General features: G+C 41.7%; 1 protein-coding gene across 1 annotated transcript; it reads right to left on the bottom strand.

The window, feature by feature from the left end:
- Positions 1-3,154: 3,154 nt before the first annotated feature.
- ST6GAL2 (ST6 beta-galactosamide alpha-2,6-sialyltranferase 2) lies at positions 3,155-25,149 on the bottom strand. Its single transcript, XM_008941262.1, has 5 exons — positions 24,204-25,149; positions 19,531-19,628; positions 16,498-16,599; positions 15,230-15,404; positions 3,155-4,112 (listed from the first exon to the last, which is right to left on the bottom strand). The coding sequence occupies exons 1-5, from the start codon at positions 25,147-25,149 to the stop codon at positions 3,844-3,846; spliced, it is 1,590 nt and encodes a 529-aa protein (XP_008939510.1). The 3' UTR covers positions 3,155-3,843.
- Between the last annotated feature and the right edge of the window lie 1,831 nt (positions 25,150-26,980).

Below are 26,980 nucleotides of genomic sequence, written 5' to 3'. Positions count from 1 at the left end.
GTCTTCATTTAAGACAAAAATTGTCACCATTTTTTGACCAAAAAGCATGTTTTTGTTTTTTTTCTGACTTTGGCAAGAGATCTACAGCAACAAGTTCAGAATTTCACTGACTTCACTAGAGTTTCAGTGGCATAAAACTGCACAGCAAGGTAAAAAAACCACAAGCTATAATAGTTTAATCCAAGGAATGACTGACTGAGCTGTGAGTTTATGCTCAGGTAACCTTTAATACTTATTCTCAGAAGAATATTTTAGCTCAAAATGAGTCAAAATATTATTATTTTTAAAAATAAATGGAAGAATACCTTGATTTAACCATCCAAAGGCTGAATGCATAAAAGGAGAGAGCACCACAAGTCAGAAAAGCTACAGAATAATTCACAGTGGAAAAAAGAGCATCGTGAAATTCAGTGTAAACTCAGCACGTCTCCCTAAACTGCTGCTGTGTTTCTGGTGTGTTTCAGCTAAGTGCAATGCTTGTCCACAGCACCAGGGCACAGAAATGAGGCTCAACAGCTTTTGAAGGCAACTTACTCCTCCTACCTGTCAGTAAAACTGCAGAAATGCAAAACCTGCCTTCTTGCAAGGAGAGTGGAGGGAGCTCAGGGGTAGCCTAGCAGAGGCGTTTGTTTGGCTGATGATGCACCTCAAGAGCTGGGTTTGGGCAAATGTCTCTTGTCTATGCTGCCATTCCACTCTGTATCTTTTTCATACCTGTATCTTCTCAAAAACCCCCATGATCTGGGTGGGAAAATTCACAGGCTGCATTTACCACATGGAGCTAAACCCAGCACTCTTGTGCATTGCCATTATTAAGAGATATGTGGTTTTGTGTTACTACACACTCAGTGTTTTCAATTTACTGAATGTAATTCTTTGTACAGATCTCTCTGCCCTCTCAGGGGATAGAGAAAGAAATGCCCATAAATGCAAAAATACGTGGTGGGGTTAAAAGCCAGCAATGCCAATGCCACAGAGCATAAGCAGTGGTGAAAGGAGCACCTCTGCAGCTCCTTGCTGTTCCCCTTTTATTTCTGCCCCTTCCCCTCTTGCAGCAAGTGGAGGTGAGCCCTCAGGTAGCAGAGCAGGCATGCTTGCCCTTGTGCCAAAAACCAAAGGAGGACATGACAAGGTAGAGGAGTAAAGTCTCTTTAAGCAGCCACAAAGTGTTTGAGCAGGCAGACCACTGACACATCACAGTGGAAACCAGTGTTGAAAAGCCACACCAGGGATGCTTATTTTTTTCCAAGATGGGCATCACAAGGTGGTCTTACTCCTCTGTGAGCAGGCAACCATTTGCAGCAGAGCTCTGCAGCATCTTCTGAGGTGATGGTGCTCCAGGACCCACATTTGCCCTTAGGGAAGGAGCACTGACTGCCACATAAATCAGGATACAGCAATGAAACTTCTGCTGTGAGGGCTTGAGTGTGCACAGTCCAGTAAATTAAAAATATACAGTTCATTTTATAACATTTCAGACCTGGTTCTGCACTGTTATTTAAATTATGTATTAAATAGGTATGCTTAGGACTCTTTACATGAAACTCTCATTTGCCTTGTTCTGTACAACAGCTACCTTGATTATTCTGACAAATTGCTGAGGGAATAATGCAACATAATCCTGCTGGGGGTAGTTGAGTAATACAGCTATTATTTTTCTTCTTCATGGAAATCAAAGTTAAAGGTTAGTGGTTGCAGACCACTCAAAGTGATAAGCTTCTTTTTTTTTTCTTTTCAGAACTTGAGAATTTCCAGCTTATGGAAGAGTAGCATATTCACTAGCCCTAGAAAGCTGATCAGCTTCCTTACAAACATGTGGTAGCTAACTGGGCATACAAGAGAGAGAAGTGTTTGATTTCAGTGTTCAAACTTCATGATTTTCAAACAGGGTACCAAACATATGGAAAAGCAGATTAGTTCTGAGCAGGTTATCTGTTCTCCACAAGATTAAATAACAGTGTTATTAAGAATAAAAGTTGCTGCCATACAGAACATTAAAAAAAATAATCAGTCTGTAATATATCCAGAGTCTAAGGTAAATATGAGTAAAGCATATTCATTTTGACATGTACCAAAATGATTTATGGGCATAACTATCCACACAATACAGAAGTACAGTTTTTAGATCATCTGGACATACTGTTATCAACACAAAAGCAATCTTAAGAGGATCATGAAGCTCAAATTAACAGGCCATGTGGGAAAAGAAGGCTAAGTCCTATGTAAAACACATTCTTCACTTTTGAGGAAGGAAAATCATCAGATCCAAAGAGCAGAGTGAGAGAAAAAGGATTCAGTGATTATATTTACATTACTATTTTAGAGGAAATAATCAATATTGTGTGCACTCTTGAATTGCCTGTTGCTTAAGACAAAACAAAACAAAACCAAACCACTTTCCACCACCATCTGAGTGATTTCCATCACTCAGCTGCTCTTTTCAATACCTCTTTGAGCTGTCTGCCTTTGTAGTGAGTGGACACGAGCAGGATAGAGCTGTGCTATTGTGTATATGCTGCTGCTGAATTTACCCTAAGAGAAAGGGTACACTTGTGTGGAAAAAAAAAACCCCAACACATTAACCTCCTGCCACTTGGAAAATCTGAAACTCAAGTCTTGCCATGAAAAATAATGCTTTGAACATATTAGCAACCAGGCAGATTTTTAGAAGTGCCTCAGAGAACATTCTCGTGTGTAATGAAGGAAAAGATCAAATTATCTCCATATGCAATCTGTACTCAAGTTTTCTGCAGGCATTACAGCTTCTCTGGGATACAGCCTATTAAGCATTAAATAAGAAATGCTGATACCTTCTTCTGTTGTCAGAAAACTCCCTATCCTTTCTTAACAGCAGTAACTTGTGAACATGTGAGCTTGACTTGGACCCTAATGAAATACCTAGGAAATGATGTCTGTAATTGTGAATCCTATCTCTGCTGAAGAAAGGTGAGCTCAGCCTACACTTGCTTTCAGTGTGATGTGAGTGCTGCACAGCCTCCTTTGGCTTATTCTGGATATTCTTTATCTGCACAGACCAGGGAAAGGCATCTTTTCCATCTCACCACATCCTCTTGATGGGCCTCCCAGGGAGAGTTTTGTCCTGAATGGGCTGTGAATACGTGTGTTGCTCTCTAAATAAATAAGGCATTTCTCTTTTCACTCTGCCTTATGCAGTCAGTGTGAGTGTGGGGATCTGGCATCAAAAGTATATCCAGCAGTTCAGCTGGTTGAGCTGTGTGCACCACCATCTCCACCTGCACTGACTTCATAGCCACCATAAGGTCCCCTGGACAGCTGGAGGTGTGTAACTGAGCTTGTGTATGAATGGGAATGAAAATCTCATCTAGTCAATGACTGCACAGCTCAGAGCAGGTATTACTTCATTCTTGGAGAGTGTGAAAATCCCAGGGAGCCACGAGAAATGCTGCATTGTTCAACTGGCTGCTCTGTACAATAGCAATAGAGGCTGTTTCACAATGCCAGGTTTAACAGTTAAATAAGTTCATTTCAAAATAAAAACATGTTACAGTCTAGCATACGTGGCATAAGGAACCACCAACAACTTCTGACAGTCACATCCACAACAATACATTATATTTCTGCCTAAGTATGTCCTTTGCACCTCTCATGAGCTAAGCCTTTGTTTTTCTTTCACTATTTGCAAAGCAGTAATAAATACCCAGGCTCAGGAAAGTCGTATTTCTCATGCCTGCTACTTAATTACAATTTATAGACTCAAGACTAGATTGGTCTAAGATCCATTTTTCAAGTATTCTCCTCTCGTTTATAGTACGACAGTAGTACCTTATTGCACATTGTTTCTGGAGGACTCTTTTTTTTTCTCTACAAACGTGGGAAATCACTTCGTTCAGGGCACTTGACAGCTTTGAACCCTGGCAAAATGACTTTCCCCTTGCGATACAGATCATCCTGCAAACCTTTGTTCATCCTCTGCACCAAGAGCTTCTCGTAGAGCAGCGGGTGGTAGGCCCCCAAGGTACAAGCTGCATCATAGTAGAGTTCATGGTAGTGGCACAGGTCGGTCTGGCGGACTGAGGGGATGTACTCGTAGACGTGCACTTCATCACACATGGACATCATGATGAGGATACCTGGAGCAGAGAGGGAGAACACACCTGAGCCCTGCATCTCACCTTTCTCACAGAAGTTTCCCTGCCAGTTATCCAGTCTGGTTTTCTTCCCAACTTTCCTTTTTTTTTGTTGCACACCTTAAGTATTACTCCTATAAAATGATGAAGGCAAGTAGTAGCTGCTTTTAGGAGAACAGTTTTCACTTGTCCCTGATAGACAGATTGTGATCCTACTCACAGAGGGTAGGACAACAATCATAAGGAAAGAGTAGAAAGCCTACAGAGGGCTTGCATACCACCAGCAGCCTCCTGGAGTGTGAAGACTGCTCTCTCCCACCTCCCCAACATTTACCCTATCCTGTCCAAAACCCGTCCCCCACAAGAATCAGGGACCTCAGGCAGTTGCCTGCTTTTTGAGTCAACTGATCACTTGGTTTTCTTCTATATTATCAATTCTTGAAGCTATTTGGCACGACAGACCAGGTCTGTCTTCACTTGCAGGGTACAGAACACGTACACTCAGAGAAGTTTGCTGGTGTTTTCAAGAAGTTCTTCTTGTTACTCCTGCCACTCTCTGCTTTGTATCTATCTCCTGTACCTGCCATGTAAAAGAGATATGAAATGCCCATTCTACCCTCCTCTGTGCTTTTGGATATCTCTCTTGCCAATATTTACATCCATACCCATCTTCAAGTCTATGAAGAATCTGTCTAATTTCCCTTTCCTTTTTTGTACACCATAGCAAGGGGAAACAAGAATAGAAGATGGGCCACTGTCACCCATAGTTCCTAACTTGACAACTTTTGGATGGTTCATTCAGATCACTGGCCATATTGGGTTATCAATGTAGTACTCCTTGAAGCTTCTCCACCTTATTAAAATATTGGATCTTTCTTAGTCTGGAATTGAACCAAACTACTTCTTCAATCCACTTGCTTCTCTCCCTAGGCAGGAAGATGTGATCAAGAAGACAGCCTCAATACATGCAGAAGGGCATACAAAGAAACATCAGCTATGTAGTGATGGTACAAAGCCCACAGCTTCTGACAATTTTGTGAAGAGACTCATGGAGGGAGGCTGAAGAAGGTGAATTCCTTCTTAAAGCAGTGCTGGTATGAGGAAAAGCCCTTGACTACCTCCTGCTCAGCAAGGAGGAATCCACAAAACACCAACCCACTTTTTCCTGCCATATCTCAATGGCAGACTATCATCAGGGCTATCAACAGTGGCTAAGAAAGGCCACATGGAAATTAATTTCCTTTTTCAAGCCAGGCAAAGGGTTGTTTGGACTTTAAGTGCCATCCTAAGATGCTGTTACTCTCTTTGTCCCATGCTCAAGATCAAAACTAGACCAGGACAGCTTCAGGAGGAAGATAGGTGGGCTTAAGCAAACTTTGTTCTCCTACAGCACAATTGTAAATCTATAATAACAGAAAGTCTTTGTAGCTTTGAAATGAGAAAAATCTTACTGTTGTGGCTACACGTTTTCAGACTAATTTCAGCTACTGATCAACAGCACTGTCTAAGCTGCAGTATTTTCATATCAGTCTCTTCTTGGAGCCTTTTCTGTTTGATATAGTTATGTGAAAGGGAAATGATGAAGTAAAGCTTCATTAAAAAAAATTATTATACAGAAAATATACATATAGAAAATGTGTTGGAGCATTTCTTGCACTACTGGTATCCCTGTCTACTGAATATGACTCAACTCACAAAGGAGAAAACTGTGTAATTCTCACTTTGCACTTACAAATGATAATTGGTGTACAGAAAAAAAAGAAAACAATTACAACAGCTTTGGAATTATAAAACAACAAAGGTGTTTTGGGTAGCTCTCACCAATGAAATGAACAAACATAAAAAAATATTTTGGTTCCTCCATTAAGCAAAGCCATTTTCTGAAGTTTAGTTTGCAGTTGGGGAACACAGAGATTTCAATGGCTTGCTAATGAAAAGAACCTTATGTTCTCCCTGCTGTGTATCATTAGATTATCAAAATGATTTTCCCCTGCCTGACGTGTGAAGTAACTGAAAACCAATTACTTCTGTGATTAAATCTTCTTTTATCATAAACGAAAGGTTGTGAAAATGTTTTAGATTGTTCTACAGCTTTATACTTTACAGACTCTATAGTCTTAGGAAAACTAAGCATATCAATTTCAAAGGAAAAGTCCACAAATTTAAGTGACCTTTTGGAGCACAAAACACAGATTCCCAGTGACAAAACATTTAATCCAAATTTGAGCAAAACTATGAGCTTAACAACCCATATTTCCTTGCCTCTGATCTGTTACAGAGATGCTCTGAACAGTAGCTTGCCTATCAACTATGCCTAGAATTAATTGTTTGGGTTTTTTTTTCAGTTTTACAAATGCTTTCGTCAGCTTTTCCACTGCCAACCTCCTTCCTCCACTGATGGAGAACCCACCTGCCACTCCAAGGTCACCGTTATCAAGCTGAACCAGAGGATGGATGGTCGGAACTTGTGCAATAATGAACCACATCCAGAGACAGTCAAATGACTTCTCTCCTGCACCCAGAGCCAAGCCTGGAGCCACTTTCAGAAGCTGCACCACAAATGTCTTAAGAAAATTGACTCTGATGGAAAGTACAAGCCTTAACCACAGTATATTTCATTTTCCTGCCACATTACCCAGCTAACCTTAAAATTAATCAAGGAATTTGCCATGTGGGAGATAGGAAAACTGTCAAGAACAAAAATTGGGACTCTCTTATAATTTCTTTAATAACACTAAAGACAGCCACATCACTGCAGGTATGGTTCAGTAATGACAAGATTTTAAGCAATTTCATTGACTTTCCTGTAAATTAGTTAATGGAGCACTTAGAAGGGGTGAAGTTTTAGTTCTTAGTGATCTGTGGATCAATGTCCTCCAGAATCAATCTAAAAGGCATGCTGGGCTATCTAATTTAGCTCCTTGCCTTTCCTGCCTCGTTCCATCCAGTCTGTGTCTTGGGGTTTCAGATTAGGCTCCTCATAAATAACCATAATTTCTGACAGTCCACTCAAGGTTTTGCTCAGACTGGACAATGATGTTTTGAGGGAGGGAAGACAGGGAGACAACAGGCTTGTTTCTGAGTGGTAACAGCTAACTCACAGCACTTCTTTTTGTTGAAGTCTAGGGTCAACAAAAAGAAAGATGAGCTAAAACAACGAGTAGAGATTACCACATGCAGAGGTGTCCCTGGGCTGCAGAAGGTTTATTTGTCCTGGTCAAAATGGGAGCACTCCTGAGACTTCCAGATCTTATGCACATTTCAAATGCCCAAAACTAGCTCTGGGGAAAAACGGTCATCAGTGCCAGATGATTTCTCCTTTAGCACCTCCAACACCATAGATCTCCAGCCAAAGAGACCAACAGTGCAGTACAACCAACACTCCCATCCCAACCACCTAGAGGCAAGATCCCAGGGCGTGCAGGATTACACACTCCATCTGCAAGAACCAGAGGAGGTAGGTCCCTCCACTTAGCTGTCACAGCCTCCAAATTTTCCCTTGGAATGATCTGCTCCTGATGTTGTGTTCAAAAACAGAAGGTAGCATAGCACTGTATTAAGGAAATGGGGGTAAGGCAAAAAGAAAAAATAAATCAAAGCTTTTTTTGGAAAGCAGCTCTTTTCTTTGTATGAATACAGTCCTTACTAAGTTAACACTAACATGGGGTAATTTCTGTCCTGTGCCTTAGAGTATGTGAACCCTTCTCCACAGGGGACAGCCATAGTCTTGTAGAGCCCTTACTGTAACCTAAGTTTACAGAAGCCATTAACTGCCCACCTTTAAAAGAAAATCAGCAGTTTAGACCATGAGGACATTTACACCAGTCCATGTACTAGCAGATATTCATTCTATTGAGTTTTTAATGCCATGTCTGGCTTGTCTTTCTTAAGTCCCTAAAACACAGCTGCCAACAGAGCTCTCTGGGCTACGTGGCTGATGTTCCAGCCCATGTTTTATTACCACCATTTATCTCAGTTTCTCTCTTTGCTTGGTGTTAACAACACTGCAGTGAGTCCCTGACATCTCTGTCCAGCAGGTGTAAGTGTGCCAAGCTGTATTTTCATCTACCTCAAACTCAGTTTCCCCATCTTCCCTTCTCTCCAGTTACCTTCAGTGATCTTCATTTTTTCTTTAATTCCTAGTAGCTTTTTGACACTTCCATGATCCCTTTGCTATTTTCTACAATGTTTGAACTTTTATGTTTTGGATGCAATCTCAAAGATAAAGAAGAGGTGTGCACCTGACTGCTTACTGGTTGGATGCTGCTTCTGTTAACCTGTTTTGCTTGCCAGTCTACTCTGAGAAGTCCTAGGTTGGTTCCCATTTGTTATCTTTATACAGCTCTTTCTGTATTATCACTTCCTAGGTTTCTCTTCTGTGGCTGAATCTCTTCACACTTCCTCCCACACGTATTAAAATTTTTATATCTTAAATATTCAATCTAAATCTCACAGTAAGGAAAAAGTCAGGGTTTCTGGCATGATTTAGGTTTGGCAAACATGATTGGTGCAACCATACATTCAAAATCACCACTGCAGGTATTTCTGTACAGGTTGCTCTAATTCTAATAATCCTGCCAGATCTTCAAAAGTCCCATTTGGATTACAGCTGTAAAAATGGAAAAAACTATCAAATAATTCTGCCTGTGTGGAGAAAAGTTGTTGTTAGCAGATCATTCAAAGGTAAGCTTTGTGAATGTTTTATAGTTGAATGGCAGTGTTCCTGAATACTGTACTGGACAAAAAAAAAAGGAAAAAAAACCAAAACAACAAAACCACCACCACCAAAAAAACCCAAACCAACCAACCAACAACAAAAAAACCCCAAGCAAACAAACAATAATAAAAAAAAAAATTTAAAAATAAAAAAAGAGGTATGAGCATAGAATATTCTTGTTAAAATATTTTAAAATATATTATTCCAAACAAAAGATGTGGCTGTCAGTCAACTTACAAGTTTGTTATACCAGTAAATATTAGATGCTAATAAAGCATTATGTCTTTAAAAATATTATGTATTAGTGTTTCAAAATCCTGACAAAGATGTTCCTTTTTTTTTTTTTCTATTTGGCAGATATCTACAGTGTCAGGAAGTGTTAGGTCTAGTTTAGACTGGGTCCAATCAGCAAAATAAACTCTTGAGCTTTTATTATTTGCACTGAAAACATTTAAACCAGAATTAAATTAAGATTAAACTCCTTACATGGATGGTTTATACAAATGAACCTATACTATGGATGCTAATCCAAAGGAGAAAATGTTTTTCAATTTGTTCTGGGCAATTTTAACGACTGAAGAGGCTTTGAATTTCCAACATGCATCTTCTGTACAGTACAATTAAGCCTTGTGGTTAGCACCCCTAATTTAAAAAGAATGGTCTCTAGTTTACAAGTAAATAAAATATAGTTTAATATACCTGAATACACCATATGCTGCATGAAAACATCTAGAAAACTAATTCAAACATTCAGCAAGAACACAATTTTAACAAAATATAAGATGTTGAAAACATTTAAATACACATAATCTGATTATTATACTCATAATGTGTCTCATTTCACGTGCACCACAAATTGAGTTACAGAATTTTACTAGACACACCATTAAGTTTATGTTTGATAATCTATGAACTTGAAAGCATTACAAATAAACATAAAGCATTTAGAAGATAGAGGTTTATATGTTAAGTGTACTTCTGTAATCCTGGATTGAATTTCAGGTACCATATCAGGTACCACTCCTTGAAGCTGGGTCAAATAACCTCAGTTATTCTTTGGAACATACACTTAAAGGAGCTCTGGCTTTTTAAAATAATATGTTTCTTAAAACGGGTTCTCTTACCTCTGTTTAGTTCATGAACTATGACAAAGAGTAACCACAAGAGAACCAAATATTTATCAAGGAATTTGTCATCAAATGGCCCTATGCCTAAGCTTCATACTTAAAAAGCTTAAATAAAAAAGCTTAATTGTGCAATACTTGTAATCTCTGATGTACAGATACTCACATTATACAACAGACCTAGAAAATGACACACTTCTCACTTAATGCTGAATGCAAAAAGCTGTACATTATAATATAGGCTGCAATATTAGAGTAGGCTGGAAAATGCTGACCACTAATATCATGCAATTTTAAATGTCTTACTCAAATTTGGATGACAGACTAGAATAGTAAAGATTTTTTCAGGTGATTTGGGATGCTGTAAGAGAAGAGTTTCTCTCTGTATTGCAGAGCTCAAATTTCAGAGTGCTTTTAATTAGAATGAGCTGAATTTAAAGCTGATGTAGTTGGAGCTATTATTTATTTGTGTGATAACACTTGAATAAAATTGAGCTGGAAAGAGTAAGCACTGTTCTATTCCTTCACCAACTGCTGGCAAGCAACTGAGTCACTAGCAGTAATAAAGGCAACTCTTAATACGTTGAATTGTTCCTTTCAGTTCATGCAAGTGTGTTTTTTCTAAGCAGAGCTGGAGATCAGCTGCATTCTTCTATTCAACATGCTCTCTGAAGCCATTTTAAATTGAAGCTCTTAGTCATACAATGATCTGCTGAAGTTGCAGTGTAATGATAGCCTTGCTTGTGCTATTGTCTCCATGCATGCAAATGAAGATTAAAATAATGTTATCAGCTATTAATGATGCATAACTGTTATATCTGTAATGTCAGCTGTAAAGTCTCAAACAAGCCTTTCTTTCTCCCAATAAAGCAATCTGGGCTTAGTTATCATTTTGCATTCAGTGGTTCCTGCTATGTTAAAAGCTACAGAGCACCTACACACACAACCTCAAATGGAAAAATCTACACCCCATGTTTTGATCTGGGAGTGAAAAAAAATCCAAAACGAAACACCACAGTCAGAGCCTTCAACTAGCTCTTTAAAAAGACAAAAGCTTCTGGGTGTACAAACATGAATTTCCAGTCAAATAACCTCTGAAGAGGTAAGCTAAGGAAGTGTACTGATGTACTACAGTAGCTAGGAATTCATAGCAAATCCAGTTAGCCAAAAATAGATAGGAGCAAAATCTTCATAGAAAAGCTTATATATAATCTAGCCATCATTAAAAAGCCCCAGAACTTCCCAAATGCTCATGTACCATCCCATCCAATGCACACACAATGCTGCCCTTGAGAAACTCCAGGAAGTAGTTTTAGTCTTGGTTTTCAGAGGACAAAAATTTCAGGTCAGAACTAGGTTGTTTATGTCGACTACCAAAGGGTGTATAGGCACAGTCTTCTTACAGCAGAATGGTAAAAATAGACTGCCAAATTATACTCTGTCAGCCTCAATTAAAAACTGCATTTTGGTATGTTCAGAAAGAGGGGAGGAAGACTGAGTTCATATTTCACAGTGAAAAATGTATACATAGGAAGTGAAGAGGTAACATTTATGCTGCCAACAGGTAACAGTGATGCTTTCTCAACTAGTAATTTAGGATTTGCCAGTAGAATCCAAATCTGAGACATGGTGGTTGTATGCTTGCATTTCTTCTGAGCACAATGGAGTAAATCGAAGTTGAAGATGAGATGTAAACATATCACCACTCATTTAGCAAACCAAGTTTTCAGCCAAATGTGAACCAACAAATTTAACTGACACTGCCACATCAAGCAGGGTTACAAGCCAGGGAAAGTCCACATTGGTGTGTCAGAAAATAAGCTAAAAAAGACTCCCAGATTAAAATAAAAGGTTTGTTTAATCATGGTGAACATTTCCTCACCAAAAAAAACCCCAAAATAACAAAAAAAAACCCAGTTTCTGTGTTTCCTTGGGCATCAGTCATAGCCTTTGAGCTGGAAAATACCACAGTCAAGGGTGGTTAATCCTTGCTAGACGTGATCCCCAGAATTAACACCTAGCAAAGGGGCTGCAATCCAACAGGGAATGAGTTCAGCCTAGTTTCAGTGATGTCCTGAACCTCCATGCATCACCAGATGGGCTGCTGCAAGAGGACATGCTGCTTAGAGACAAACTCCAAGACAGGAACATCTATAGGTTAGAACCTGATGGAGAGGAATGGACAAACAGTTCTTGGAGGAAGCTGATCTGTGTTGGGTAGCATTCATTGCCTGGTTTTAGAGCTCTGCAGTGTGTGTGTGTGTGCTGTGTGTTACCATTTCAGAAGTGCCTGGAGGCGGCAACGTACTTAAAAGGTTTAAAACTGTATGTGAATGTACACAAAATGTAGATTAATAAGGCACTTGAGACTTCTACCTCTTCTTGTTGTCCATCTCTTCTCATTCTCTCACTCCCCTAACCACAACACGTGAGATGAGCATGACACAGACTCCCTCTTCCCCACAAATGACCCACAGGTTCCAAGAAACTTAATAATATTGTGACTTAAGTCCTTTAATACAGCTATTAACAAGATTCCCCTGACATCAACCACCTCTGAAGGCTGCTGACTGCTGCAGAAGAACACCATGAGAACACGTTCCACCAAGTATTCTCCCTTTGGGAAGACTCAGTTTCTTATAAATAGTGCTAAGTGGCAGAAATATATAAAATTTTCAGGTGAAAAATGCAATTATTGAAGAAACAGTCTCAAGACGACCCTAAAATATTCCTGGCACTCCTGAAATGAAATCATCTGATGCTTCCATGTTTTAATTGACAAATTTGTCTAATTTTTTTTAAACTGGTGTTACAGAGGGTTAAACAGCTTGGAACAAAAGTGCTTCACTTGACCCAGAACCCTTTTTCTAACCTTTTCCATGTTGCTGGCAGCAACAGTGATTTGAGGAACCACTGCTCACAGAGGGCTGCCTGACTTTCTGCTGGTGTAAATACCAACAAACCAGATCCTTGCACACTCTGTATTCTAATTGCAGAGCACTGCACACAGTTTTACACGTTATTCTAACAGTGAGTAGAATCACTCTGGTCCATCTATAAAGAGCTTAGATTCACAGACACAGGTCCCGCTGCCTGTGAAAATTCATATTCTCTATTTACCAACAGCTCTCTTCCTTCAAACTGCTGTTCTGAGCACAACACTGTTAACAGTATGGCCAGTTATTAAACAATTCTCCCCTATGTTCTTGAAACTAAGACACTCGTATTTTATGATGGCCATCACCCATTCTTCCTATTAATTTTATAAGAAATAATTCAGGTTTTAGAAAAATCGACTAGAAGATGAATATTCAGAACAGACCTTTCCTACAGGTGCACCCAGTTGTGTCTGCCAGCTTCAGTTCCAGCTGGACTATTTGTTCTATGAGTTGTTGAGATACCTGATCTGAAGACCAACATGACTTTTTGGATTTCTGCCAAGCTGCATTATGCTGTTTGTGCTTTATCTTGCCCTTTGTGTCCACGTTAGACAATACACAGTTGCAGTTCCTGAGCTGTCTTGCAGTTTGTATTCCATCACACGTGCAATGCATAGCCATCCATTCAATTAGGTTACTAAAACAGGAAGCTACTCCCTCCAAAAATTTAATTCTATCTATCAGAACAGGAGCTAGTTATCCAATGAGGTAGATAAATAAGCTTGTCTTACTGCCTTGTTTTCTTGAAGCTAAAAAATTCCCAGTAGAGGAAAAGGAGGCAAGTTCTGTACACACAGAGTATGTTTATCTGTACAGCACTGGTTGTTCATGTTTGTGCTTGTTTAATAATTGACATTTTCAAAGCTTTCTCTGCTTGAAGGGTATTTTTTGTCATTTAGATTTTGGAGCTGAAGACAACTGTTCTATTCTTACAGCCAAATTAACTCCACCTCTTCAAAGAAAGCTTTTGAAGTGTTTGTTATATATGGTGGAAGTACAGACTGACAGCACAATGATCCTCTTCAATATTCTTACAATCTGCACGCATTAACCTGTTAGATAACCTTTTATCAGCAACTTAATTACTCTAAGAGATGCTTTTGCAAAAGGTGAATGCAGCTGGTGAGAGGAATCCAAACGAGCAGTCTTCTCTCCTTATGAATCTTCCCATGCATGTCCAAAGAATCTCACTTCAAGACTTAATCAACTGCCAAGCCATCCTCCTCCAACACAACAAGGCCTCCTTTTCTTTCCACCCATGCTCCCAGTAGGCACAACCCAACCAGGTGGGTTTATGTTAATCCCTCTGGGAGCTTCAGCACCCTCCTCAAGGCCTTTGGTGGGCTCCACAATATCCTTAGATGCCACTGCTGTACACAGAGCCCAAGGTAAGAGCTCAGAACTGTTTTTCCCGTGTCAGATGCAATCTCAGGTATCTTCAGTCTCAGATGCCACTGCTGTACACAGAGCCCAAAAGCTCAGAACTGTTTTTCCCATGCCAGATGCAATCTGAGGTATCTTCAGTCTGAGATTCAGATAAAAAGAATAAAAAGAGCATTTTCTGACTGCATCAAATATGTAGACCAGTATCACAATGTCAGGGAGGAAGGAATGGATTTTCCAAAGAGGAAGATGGTACTTGGAACTGTACTGCCCACTGTGTCTCCAGAAGAAGCAAGGAAGAGCCTGACTCAGCCTTGCTACTCTGACTAGTTGCATCCTTTAGACATTCAGGATCTGGGCTTGCTGTGCATCAGGTAAGTCATTATCTGTAGGAGCTGTGGGCACAGTGCCAAATTATCCCCCAAGAAATACTACAGAAGGACCAAAATATCCAGTGATGCTCTACTCCTTCAAGGGTAAGAAGAGGGATGCACTTGCTGACTCGAGGACTGAAAGCCATCACAGGGCATGGGACATCCCACTCCTTAACCTGTGTGGGGAATACAGCTGGGCCTCTCAGAGACTTCATCTCCCTGTATGATCTGCCATAGGCTTTCACTTGTTGGCTGATGTCCCTCTGCTCTATGATCTCAAAGAACTTTGGAACAGAGCAGTTCTCAACAGATAAATTAATACAGAACAATACAAATTTCTCACAGATAGATGTTTTATAAATATGGTACACACACTGTGGGTATGAAGGGCAAGTAAGCAGAACATTAAATTCTGTTTTCTAGTTCTCATATTGTGTGTTTTGCTAGTCACTGTTTCTGTACAGAGCACCAAGAACCAACAGCACATGTGTATGGACTCGATCCTCACACAATAAACACACTGACAATTTTTTAATTTGGTTTAATCTAAAATGCCTCCTGGGCCCATCTTCAATCTACCTACCAATAAAACCTGAAGAAGGAGGGTTGGGCTGTATCTTCTCCTTAGTGTTCTCCTGAATGATGTCCCAGAGCTGCCATATGAACTTTGGATGGAGAATGTAGAACGGCTGGGTTGGGTTCTTCCTGCGGTGCTGCACGTAGGGAGTGAACAGATTGTAGTCTGGCTTCTTATACCACTGCCAGGGAAAAAGTGACAATTTTTTCAGTCCTCTCATATCAAATGTGTTTTGAACATTGCATGTACAGTCATGTGAACGAGCTTAATTTGTGCTCTTCAGAAGAGAAGGCAACAAAGCAGCCTGCACTAGTGGATGCTTCTCTTACAACTCCAGTCCTCACCCTGGGAGGTTCTGTTTCCCCTCTCACACAGAGACTCCAATAAGCAATCTGCTGCAGTGGGATGAGCCAACTCCATCTCCTCCTGCATTTAACAAGGGACTCAAAGAGCCCTGACACAAGATGTGGGCGCAGGGGTGAACCTTCCTTTGAAAGAGCCCCCGTCCCTGCGTGGGAGGCAGGCAGCCTCCGGCATCTGCTGCTGAGGGACTTCAGCAGCTGAAGGTTTGCTTCCTACTCTGCAGCCTGCCCAGCTCCGAGCTCTCCCTGCCAAGAACCATCAGATCAACTGGTCCACTGGAGCTGCAGCACCAGCCGAAGCAGAGACTTCCCTGGTGACAACCAGATGGATGTCTGCTGCTCTTGGTGAGGGGGCAGACGCCCGGGCACAGATGGCCGTGGGGGAGTGAACACAAAGCAAGACTGGTGGGGAGGAGGCCTGAGAAACAGGGAGGGTGCCAGCAGAGATTTTCGTGGGGATGTTGTATTTTGTCTGGGAGGGCAGAGAAAAATGGATGCAGTTCTTTGCTTTCCCTGAGAAAATCTCCTTCTGAAATCTAGCAACTTTCTCTCCTTGGTGAACACACAGATAACTCACTGCTATGTGAAAACACCAATATTTTATTCAAAAAAACCATCACCCACCTACACTAGCACCTCAGAACAGTTCATTCCAGCACAAGTGCTGGCTGCTAAAAAGCTTTTGACCAATAAACTAATTTTGACCACTAAACCAATTTTGACCATTTCATGCAGAAATTCTGCAATTGGCTTATTGGTGGAAAGTTTTTTAGTAGCCCCACTCCTTAGATGAGGACAGATTTGGGGGTTCATTGTGACAAGTGAGAACCAGGAGACTACAGCACTATATACATCCCATTCCTCCAGTGCTTTCAGACTGATCTGGAAGAAAAGTCCAAGCAGACATCTTACCACATTCAGATTTGCAGAGTACGGGGCAGGATCCCAGGCTACTAAGATCACATCTTTGTACAAGGAGCTGTCGACAAAGTGATGGTTTGGATTGGTGAGAATCTGCAAACATAGATGCAAAGAATGGCACAGCATTAAAAGCAAGTGGGATCCAGAAAAATGGCAAAATCACTCTCTCAAATGAACAGTCCTTCCCACACTGCTGTTTGTTCTGCTTTAATTCTGGTTGATTTTAAGCATCTTGTTTTGTTAGGAAAAAAAATACATAAAAAAAGAGCTTGGCTATAAACAGCACTTGTGAAAGCTGGAAGTAGTAGTACACTGAATTACTCTCCATCTGTGAGGGATGTGATGCGACCACTTGAGATGCTGCATAATTGTATATCAACATTACAGTGTATTCTGGAAGCTGAAAATGAAAGCTACATATCTCAGACAGCCTGCAGGATTCTCTTCTTACACACAGAGCAGCTTTCTTTGAAGGGCTACAGTCCCCAGGGATAACGTGTCCCCCACCTTTCTGGCTGCTTTGCCTTCTCATTTCAACAGGAAGACAGTCTCATTTCAAGTAACTCCAAAAAGGCAAATTAGACCATGACTGTAAAAGCTGGTATGCCCAGAAAAATCATTCCAGGCACAGGCATGTTATAGGGCTGCTTTTGAAGTAACTCTCAGATTGCTCTGACCTGCTGCTCTCACATCACTCCTGCTCATATCTCCTGGTACTCTGCCTGATTTTCCTGCTTCACTGGAAGTTTACTCTTCACTCCTGCTGGCTGATGCCTTCCCAAACCCTCCAATACCCAACCAGGTCTTCCTCATCCCTGCTGCATCCAGTCTCAGGCAGGATTGAGTGGAATGATTTCAACATTAGTTGAAACAGTGTGAATTTGGCTTCAGCTGTTGAATAAATCAACATGCCAGACAAATAAATTCTTACTAATTTTCATTTCCCCTTTAGGATCCAACGAGCCATATTTGATTATGCATATTTTTCTTCAGAAAAATAATACTGTTGCCATAGCAATAGTCCTTCTACCATAAACTTTGAGCTTAATGACTTTCCATCAGCCTTCTACAACAAGAACAGAATTAGTCACGCTGCTATCAGCATCCTCAACTCCACTTCTCAGAGCAGTTTCTGCCTGAGAACGTAAACTCCTTTTTTGAGAGTACAGAGTAAACAGATCAAAAGGTCAAGCTTTTAAAAGCTGAATTCCACAGTTATCACACAAAGGAGCTCTTACTTGCCCTTCAGTAAGCAACAGTCCTTTGGAAGGGTTGTCCACACAAATTTTGCACTTAGTGAGTCTCATTCATATGCATGAGATGAGTTTCTTCTGGAATAACAATATCTGTTGTGGCTGCACTGGCTTCCTTTGGGCTTTCACAGGAGAACATGAGGGAAGAAGAGGGCCACAGCAGCCTTTGAATAAACTGAATGCAGGAATTTCCAACAGCGAGGAGGGAAGGATGGTCGGTAAACCTGGGTGGGTAACCCATCTTCAGTGCTGGTAGGGAAAGCAACTTTCATCAAGTGGCCTGGGTTTTCTTGAGAGGCCTTGTGGAGAGCAAGCAATGTACAGCACTGCAGAGAAGTCCATGGGACCCTCCATCACCACCCTGGTGGGAGGACAACACAGCAGCTCTGGGAGCCAAGAGGACCCCAGCCTGCCATGAGCAGTGGAGAGCAGCTAATTTAGATGTTTAGTCTCCCTGAAATCACTGGGGAGCTACCAAAGCTCAGATTGCTCCTTTGGAGGCATTTCTCCCTTCTCCTACAGGAAGCCTACAGAGACTAGTCAACTAAAAGTTTCTAATCCTCCTCCTTGCCCAGCACAGGAGCTCAAATATGGTCAGCACCAGGATGTTTCGGTAGAAGAGAGACCAGTCAAAGAAAAGGAAAAATACCCAACAAACCCCCAAAAAGTAAAATAAATTACATTAAGATCAATGTTCTCCAATACATTGATTTCAGCACTAAAGCCAGAGTAAGATATTTCTGTGTTCTTCTTCTGAGCAAAAGAAAGGGGCATTTAACCCAGATCAACTCCAAGACCTAGTCTGCCCTGTGGCCTCACAAGGAGCTACAAAGCAAGCGTGAAGGGAATGACAGTGAACAATCCTCTCTGCAGGGGCAAAGAACATGAACTTACACACGTGGAGAACACACCCAAAGGATAGACTTTGCATAGGAGAAGAAAAAACAGACTCATGAAAATTTTGCTTTGTATAGAACATGCTACGTGGCCAAACATACTCCTGGTGTTGACCAAGTAAACTCACCATCTCAATAAGTGATGAAATTACATGGTATTTCTGTTGTTGCTTTTTGGCTGTGTTGCATAAAGAGGGAAGAGGCTTAGTTTCTCCAAGATTGGAGTTCAGACAAGTTTTCTTCAAAACTGAAAAGCAACTCTCAACCATAAGGTGTCACTGCAGCTCAATGCACAATTATTTGTTGACACATATGCTGAAATCCCATTTTCTGTTCCCACTCAGATGAACAAACTCACCTCACGTGTAGTATCTGGAGTGCCTTAAAGTTTTTTACTAGTTTATTCCAAGTTTTTAAAGAATGATGACTTGCCTAAAGTTATGCATTAAGACAACTCCATTCTCATTTCTTTCGCCTTCCAGCGAGGAAATAATTGGGGAACTGGAGAATAAGAGAAAAGAGCTTTGGGATTCCCACACCCACCCCGGGCTTTGAGAAGATCCTGGAGGCTGTGTGGTGAAGGTCTTTGGTACTGATGGCTCTGGGCATGCTGCAGAGCCTTTACAGATGTAGGACACCTCAGAAACTTTACAAACAGTTCTTTGAAACAAAGATATTGAGTAACTGCTGCAATCACTCTACACTGACAGCAGCGTACACATCCCTGCAAGGGAGAACTTCCACCTGCTCTGCATCATCGCTGTTAAATCACTAGCAGTTTCCAAGAGGAACCAGCAATTTCTCAGAAGTTATTCATTTCATGTCACATTGTACAGGAGTGATGTTCACTCGGACTCATGAAAGGAAGATCTTACCTGCGAGTTAATGATCCGCATTGTTGTTTTATTTCCAACATCTTTTTCATAGCCATGCGTTGGAGCAGAATTAAATCTCAGAACAGCATCATGAGAATCTAGGAGCATAAATGAGGGGGTAATTTCTTTTTCTCAGTAATACAGAACAGCAAAATAAATAAATTATCTAAACTAACACAAAACTGAAGACACTTCTCCTAATCTTGATATTCTAAGGATGATAAACACTCAAGTATGTACAAACAAAAATCCTCTTGCATCTGCCATACATTATTAACATTATTAAAATCCACTAGGAAAACGTTCAGAATCATCTATTAATTTAGCTTGCCACACTTAAATATTTCACTTAATTGGATAAACTTAGTGTGGGAAGGTTATTAGTACATCCAGTAAACACAATTGCTCGCTATTTCTATGGCAAAATTTGCAAAGAATTACTCCATGCAAAAGCATGTTAATTGCAAGGATATCTAATTACACATTTGAATGAATAACAAGGCTTAACTATAAGCTTGTGCTCCACAGTATTTTACAATACCTGAAGAATCTCAGGACTACTCCAAACCCATTAATCATGTCATATACTTTTCTCAAGGTCAGTACAAGTCTCTGTAGGGAAGTCAGCCCACAAACCTGCTCACACACAGAACGCTGGGGATCCCTTGCTAGCAAAGATCTGCCAGAGCTGAACTGTCCCCATGAGCTGTTGACCTCAGAGTTAAGAATAGAAAACAGCTATAGGTCAAGTATGGGTCAAGGGTAGCCACTATGTGCACTCCTCCACTGGATAAAAGATAATCGCCCTCCCATTGTTTCTTTTAAGGGAATCTCAAAGCCCAAAAGGTGCAAGGGAGAGTAAGACACTCTATCCGTTGTCCAGAGACACTGTCCTTATCAACAGCCCCCTATTTGGTCCTAGGTATTGAGGCTGGGGTTGGCCCTGCATAGAGATATAGAAATGGAAGCAGAAAATATGATTCAGACCAAAATGGGCACGTAATGCCTTAACACATAGATAGTTTATACAGCTGTTTATCTCTAGTCACTTAAAATGTGATTGCCTGTAGCTCAAAAATGGAGGAAGCAGAATCTTCCACAGATAACCAACATGCTTCAATGGAGTTCAGGCCTGATCCTATCAAACTGGGTTCTTCCATCCTTTCACATCCTTACTCCACGTAAGAAAATGTGGGACATGTAGCTAGCCATCCAATCTCAACCAGACTTCCTTGCTTGAACATGTTGTGTCTGAAAAAAAGAGATTTTTGCCAAATGTCCACCAAGCCCAGCTCTTCAGAAGCTAAGGAGAAGAGGCATTTTCTATCTCTCTATGCAGGGCCAACCCCAGCCTCAATACCTAGGCTTCATCTGCATAAACATAAGCATCTAGATTGAGTAGGATCTTGAGGACAAGAAGTCAACAGAAGCTGCAAGTACGCCACCTTTTTGGAGAAAGGAAAGAAAATCAAAGGTACTTCATCCTTCAAACTTGATTATGAATTAAAAAGCACAAATTTGGAGCTGCTTTTGACAACTTCTTGACGATCTGCTGATGGAGAAATGGGAATTGGGTCAGGAAATGGGAACTGTACACTTCACAACCTAATTGAGAGATGGTGTGCTCCATTCCCAGCATCACACATGCTGGTTCTTCATATCAAGACCAAAAGCCTTTCCTTCACCATAAAATATATGATCAGGACACACCTTAATACTGATAAATAGCTGTTTTTAAATCAACTGATAATCTTAAGTATTTGGAGATAACCCCTTTAAAGATATAAAAAGTTTTGGGTTTGATGACAGATCAGACCAAAAGCCTTTCCTTCACCATAAAGTATATGATCAGGACACACCTTAACACTGATAATAGCAAGATTAAAATCAGTTGATTTAAAACCAAAGTATTTGGAGATAACCTCTTTAATGATATGAAAACTTTTGGGTTTGATGACAGATTGTTACTTCCTGATGGTGCTAAAATAATTTGGTCTCCCATTAGATAGCATGATCTCCATGGGAGTGTTTGCTGTACTTGCAGAGTGATTCCATGCCTAGTCTTACTCAAAACCAATCAGAGAAGTGGCAGGGAGGAGGGCAAGAGTCAAATTAACATTTCTGTCTGCATTTCTAGCAGAACCACAGAAGAGGGAGCCACAGGCCTATCAAGCTAAAAGCCTGCTGCTGCTTTCTTATGCCTGTTTTTCTTTCAGGAGGGTAAGCAGTAAAAGCTTTTTGCCTGCAGGAACTTCATCCACCGAGGCTGGGCCCATGGCCCAAAGCCCAGAGCTCATGCACAGGGTGTTTTTGCACACTCCCTAACGATGCTGGCTTTGCTGTGTCTCTGTGGATACAGAGATGCTCAGCATGAGTGCAAGTCTGACTCCATAGAGCAGCCCCACCAGCCACCCATGGTGCTTCCAAACTGGCAGGTTTGCTTGTGTTTTCAGCCAAGAGCTGGTAGCCTCTGGTGCCAGCTCTGGAAAATAAGTCTTATCCTACAGCTCTGCAAGCATGGGGGAGAAGAGCATCTTGTACAGTCTGATCTTCCTCTTCCTGATCAGGCTTTTCTCACTTTTTCCAAGGACTAGAGTAAAGCATGGCCATGAGTGCCATGAGTAGAGCAGGAAAGGCCTGCAAGCATGGGGGAGAAGAGCATCTTGTACAGTCTGATCTTCCTCTTCCTGATCAGGCTTTTCTCACTTTTTCCAAGGACTAGAGTAGAGCATGGCCATGAGTAGAGTAGGAAAGGCAGGGCCAAGAGCTCAGCTGGAACACATGCTGCCTGGACTCTGCAGGGAAAGCATCACTTCTTCCCCATGGGAACAATGACATAGATGCTGGAGCTTCCATCTGAAGTGTGAAACACTAGCACAACGTCTCCAGTACAGCAGCACTTCCCAGGAACTGCACTGACCACTGAGACCCACAGGTTTACACCAGGCCTTTTTGGGGTGGCTATAAGCAATCAGTTGCCCCCCTACAGTTCTGGACCAAACTCTTTGCTCAGTCACAAGTACTTGCCAATGGCCTGGATGACACCTGGAAAAAGTGACTCCTTGCTGCCCACATACTTTCCAATACAATAGGTAGAAGGAGACCTGAAACTTCTCTGTAGGCTTTACCAAACAGCACCTCCTCCCTTTAAATGGCTTCAGATGACAATTTCCCAATTAAATCACAAGCCCTTCCTCAGTGGAAGGCATAAGCTTTCTGTGCCCAGAGTGTTCCCAAAAAAATGGGTACACACAGGAGCATACGGGCCCCAGGTACCATGTCAAACACCAAAGTCCACACCTGGGCTGCACCTGAGTCTGCAAATGTGGCATGATGCACACTGGAATATGTAATTATGCAAATATGTCACAATGTGCTATGGATCCTACAGCACTAATCCATAATGGTGTAAACTCTGAGTACTGGGGAACACCAACAGAAGAGTTTGTTTCAGTCAAGGATAACATGCTGGAGAAGGGAGGAACTGTTAAGTTCTGAAGATTTTTAAGTTTCCAAAGTTTTCTAAACCACTGGGGCTTCCTGTGAAATTAGGGGTTACCCTGGTGTGATTTTAGCTGTAGGCTGGCCAGGCACCCGTGCTGTGCTGGAAGCACATTAGAGTAGTTTAATAATTATAGCAGATCTAACATCACAGAGATTTAAAGGAAACCCTTCCCATCAAAGACATGATACAGTGCAATGAAGCAAGCATTGGGATGTGAAGCACTGGAATATGGGAGGATTAATGAGTGAACATCAAAAGGTTTTTATGGAGAGCCAAAGGAGGTAACTCTTCCTGCTCCAGAAGCAAGTTTGAGGCATACATTTCATCCTCCTTTCAGTGCTCTTAGCATATGCATGTGTACTACTAAAATGAAGAATTAATGAGATGTTAGAATGAGTAGAAGCATTCATTTTCGAAAAGAAAAAATAAAACTAATTTGGATTAGTCTTATGGGTCCATGATCTTTTTCTGAATGGCTACCACACACTTTCTGCCTTGAAGTGGGGAATTCTGTGTGATGTTGACATCTCAGCACATCTACAACCTCACTGGCTCAGTGCAGCAATGGAAAAACAATGGATGCAGATACCTGGACTCATTTAAATTTAGTCTTGCAAAAGAGGTCAGGAGACTTGCCCTCAGCACATGAAGCTACTCAGGGGTCTGAATTCTAGATGTCTATGAACTCTCAACGTCCCAGTGATGAAGAGGATGCTCTAATGCTTCTTGGCATGGAGACAAAGTTCAGTCTGGGACAGCAATACAAGAAGTTTCTCTAGGAGCCACCACAAAATACAGACAGGTACAACACAGCTTTGCAGAACAAAACCTGAACGTGGCTCTAATCTGCTGCAGAAATAAACATATGTTGCAGCAAGACATCAAATACGGTAGATCTGGTTAAACCAGTGCCACCTTTATACTACAAAGTGTAATATGAAAAGAAGACAATTGTTTTCTTCAAATCAAATGATGACTTCAGGTCTGATTCTCCTGTCAGTGATAGTCCTGAAAGAGAACAGCTTTATTGAGGTCCATACACTCACATTCATCTAACTAGCTGCTGAGAGAGATCAACACAACTATACTGACCTATGCTTGAGAATAATGAACCTTCTGCAAGACAAACATGAGCACACCCATACACAAACACATACACTTCACCCACCTATTTCATCCCCTAGAGAGGAGTTGAGTATTGCACCAGCAGACATCACCACAGCACAGCTCCCGAAGCCATGTGCATACAATTTGCCCAGTGGGATTTGGGGAACGTGCTTTTCCCATCCAAGAGTGGAAAAGGGAGCCTCCTTGCCATCTATTGTTCTCACATGCACCCTCTCTTTCAGCTCACAGAATAGCTGGTCTCCTGTCAGCTTGGAGTTTCGTTTCCCCTTGAACCGCACCCCGTGCTTATTGGTGCTCAAATAATCTCTCATTGCCTTCTGCAGTCGAGGGTTTAGCATCTTGGAAGAGACGTCCCCTTTCCAAAGCTTGTAAAGAAAGGATTTTGACATGGTGGAATAAAGCCCATCCCAGTCATCAGAGTCATCGAGCATCTGGTTTCTCCTGTGTCTTGCGCTCCTTCTCCTCATTCTTCTCTGATGGCTCCAGTTGTTCTGTAGAATGTTTACTTTTGGATTATCCTCGTTGGCTGAGATGAATTTTGCTATCTCCTGGAGGTGGTTGTGTGACCGAGGCTGACCAGCAGCAAATAAATAATCGTCGTTCACTTGGTAGAAAGCACTTTTTGATTTTCTTCCTATCTGGGATGGAAAAAACTCCTCTTCGTTTCTAAAGGCATCTTCCAAATCAGTCCACTTCTTAATACTTCCAGTCCCTGATTTAAAGGTACCTAAGAGGTCTTCATTAAGAAGCACCTCATTCCCATTGATGGTTTCAGAGAATGATGGGTCGTGAATGGCTCCCATGATGACTCTCTGCTTGCCCTGGAGTGGCAGCAGCCTCTTGGTTTCAATGTAAGAGAAGGAACTCGGAGCTGGTTCAGCAGTGTTGCTATCTGTAAAATAGATGAATATCACCAGAAAAAGCAGACCCCATGCAAAGATCCCAAACAGCATGAGTTGTTTCCATTGCTTCAAGTTCGGTTTCATGGCAGTGCCTTTACCAGCTCCTCTGTGCCTTGAAGTACTGGCGAAGAAAAATGCAACCTGGAAAAAAAAAAAAAAAACATCAAATATTAATCAAGAATGGTTCTAAAAATAGATGCAATTCAGAAATACCTTAAGAAGCTCCGACAGAAGGTGCAGAACTAATCTCCAAGCTGTAGCATGGAGAATTCAGAAGCACAAACAAAGTCCAGAGCTTGCAGACACTGTAGGAGTGACACGCTTTGGCTGCAACCACACAGTGACAGCTGCTAGCTACAAAAGAAGCTGGTGGCCAGTTTCTACAGTAACACTGGATCCTGCCTTCAGGGAGATCATGTGCCTCCCTGCTTCTGCTATACCAAGTGTAGCATGAAGAGAGCAAAAGCAAAACCCATGCCTGGCTGTATGCACAGTGGGGAAAGTATTAGCTGTCTTCTCTTTTGCCACTGAAAGTCCTTACCCAGTGGAACTGTGAGCAAGCCTCAGGGATCAGGCAAGGCACAGAAAGGCTCAGCTGGACAGCCCTTCTCTGCCCACAGCCTGAAAAGGATAGTGCTGCTCTCTGGATGTCATCAAGGAGGAGGAGGGGAGAGCATCACACCAGTGAGTCTGCACAGCATCAGTGGGCTACATCATTTGTTGCTCAGGATCAGACTTGAATAAGAGTCACTGTTGCACCTCTGCTGTGGATGCTGCATGCACACTGAGGTGGCAGGAAGGAATTCTGCATGTTAAGGTGTGAGGAGTTTTAATTTTCCAAAATGGGGACAGATGGCACAACTAACTAAATACATGCCTTTAGGATAATGACAGATTTACACAAAGAGGGTGGGTAGGGAACGTCAGACCTAGACTTGGAAATCTGTGCTCTACTAATACCTATGGATTTTGGACAGCTTGTGCATTAACTGAGGGATGCAGAGTCCAAAATGAAGTCAAGTCTGACTGAGGGGGCTGTGTTCCAAGAAAAACACACCAACACATTGCTGGACCACCACGTACACTACACCCTTACATGAACTCCCTCGCTTAATCGAGTGGTGGGGGCATCAGTGGCCAAGCTGGCTGAACAAAGGCTGACCCTGCCCCATCATGAGCCTTGTCACTCACCCCAGCATGGTAACTCAATGGACTACACAGGGAGAGATCACTTGAGCTGAATTAAAAATAAGCCCCCTCTTCTGGAGTTTTCTCTCTAACCCAAATCATTTCAATGACCACTCACTGGTGGCACCTATGAGCCACTTGTACCAGTCAGCTGTGATCAGAAGGAATGTGAGTGGGGGCAAGCTTGGCTTTCATCAGCAGCCCGTGCCTCAGGAGCCACCATCTCATCACACCACATCCCAGGAGCAGACACAGCTCACACACCTCCGGTAACACACTGCCTGCTTACACCTCACCCTCAGGAGGGACCAAAACCACAGTGCTATCATCTTTCTGCAAGCTGCTAAAGCATAGCAAAGCTGAGTGCCAAGTTTAGACTGAAACTGTAACTAAGGCTGTGTTTTCACACTGAAACCAGCAATAACACTGGAGTAAGGTGTCCCTGCACCGTGCCTCCGGGGCTGCCAACACCTCTGCTAAGGGGCTGGTGTATTACAAACTGGACCAGAAAATTCACACAGAAAGGGGTTAGAGTGGGGAAAAACATGTTAGAGGTTTTTTGTTTTGATTTTTTTAACTGGGTCAGCCCCTTTATCCCCCGCAGTGTGGTCACACATCCAGTTGCTTCAGCGTGAACGAGGAGATTGCTCACCCCAGTGTGGAGGCAAGAACCAGCCGTAGGTGGGATTAGCAGGGCTACTTCAGGCTAGCATTCCCGCTGGAATTC

This window comes from Merops nubicus, unplaced genomic scaffold (genome assembly GCF_000691845.1).
Source record: "Merops nubicus isolate BGI_N331 unplaced genomic scaffold, ASM69184v1 scaffold8755, whole genome shotgun sequence".
Taxonomy (NCBI): Eukaryota; Metazoa; Chordata; class Aves; order Coraciiformes; family Meropidae; genus Merops; species Merops nubicus.
This window is presented reverse-complemented; position numbering and strand designations above follow the sequence as displayed.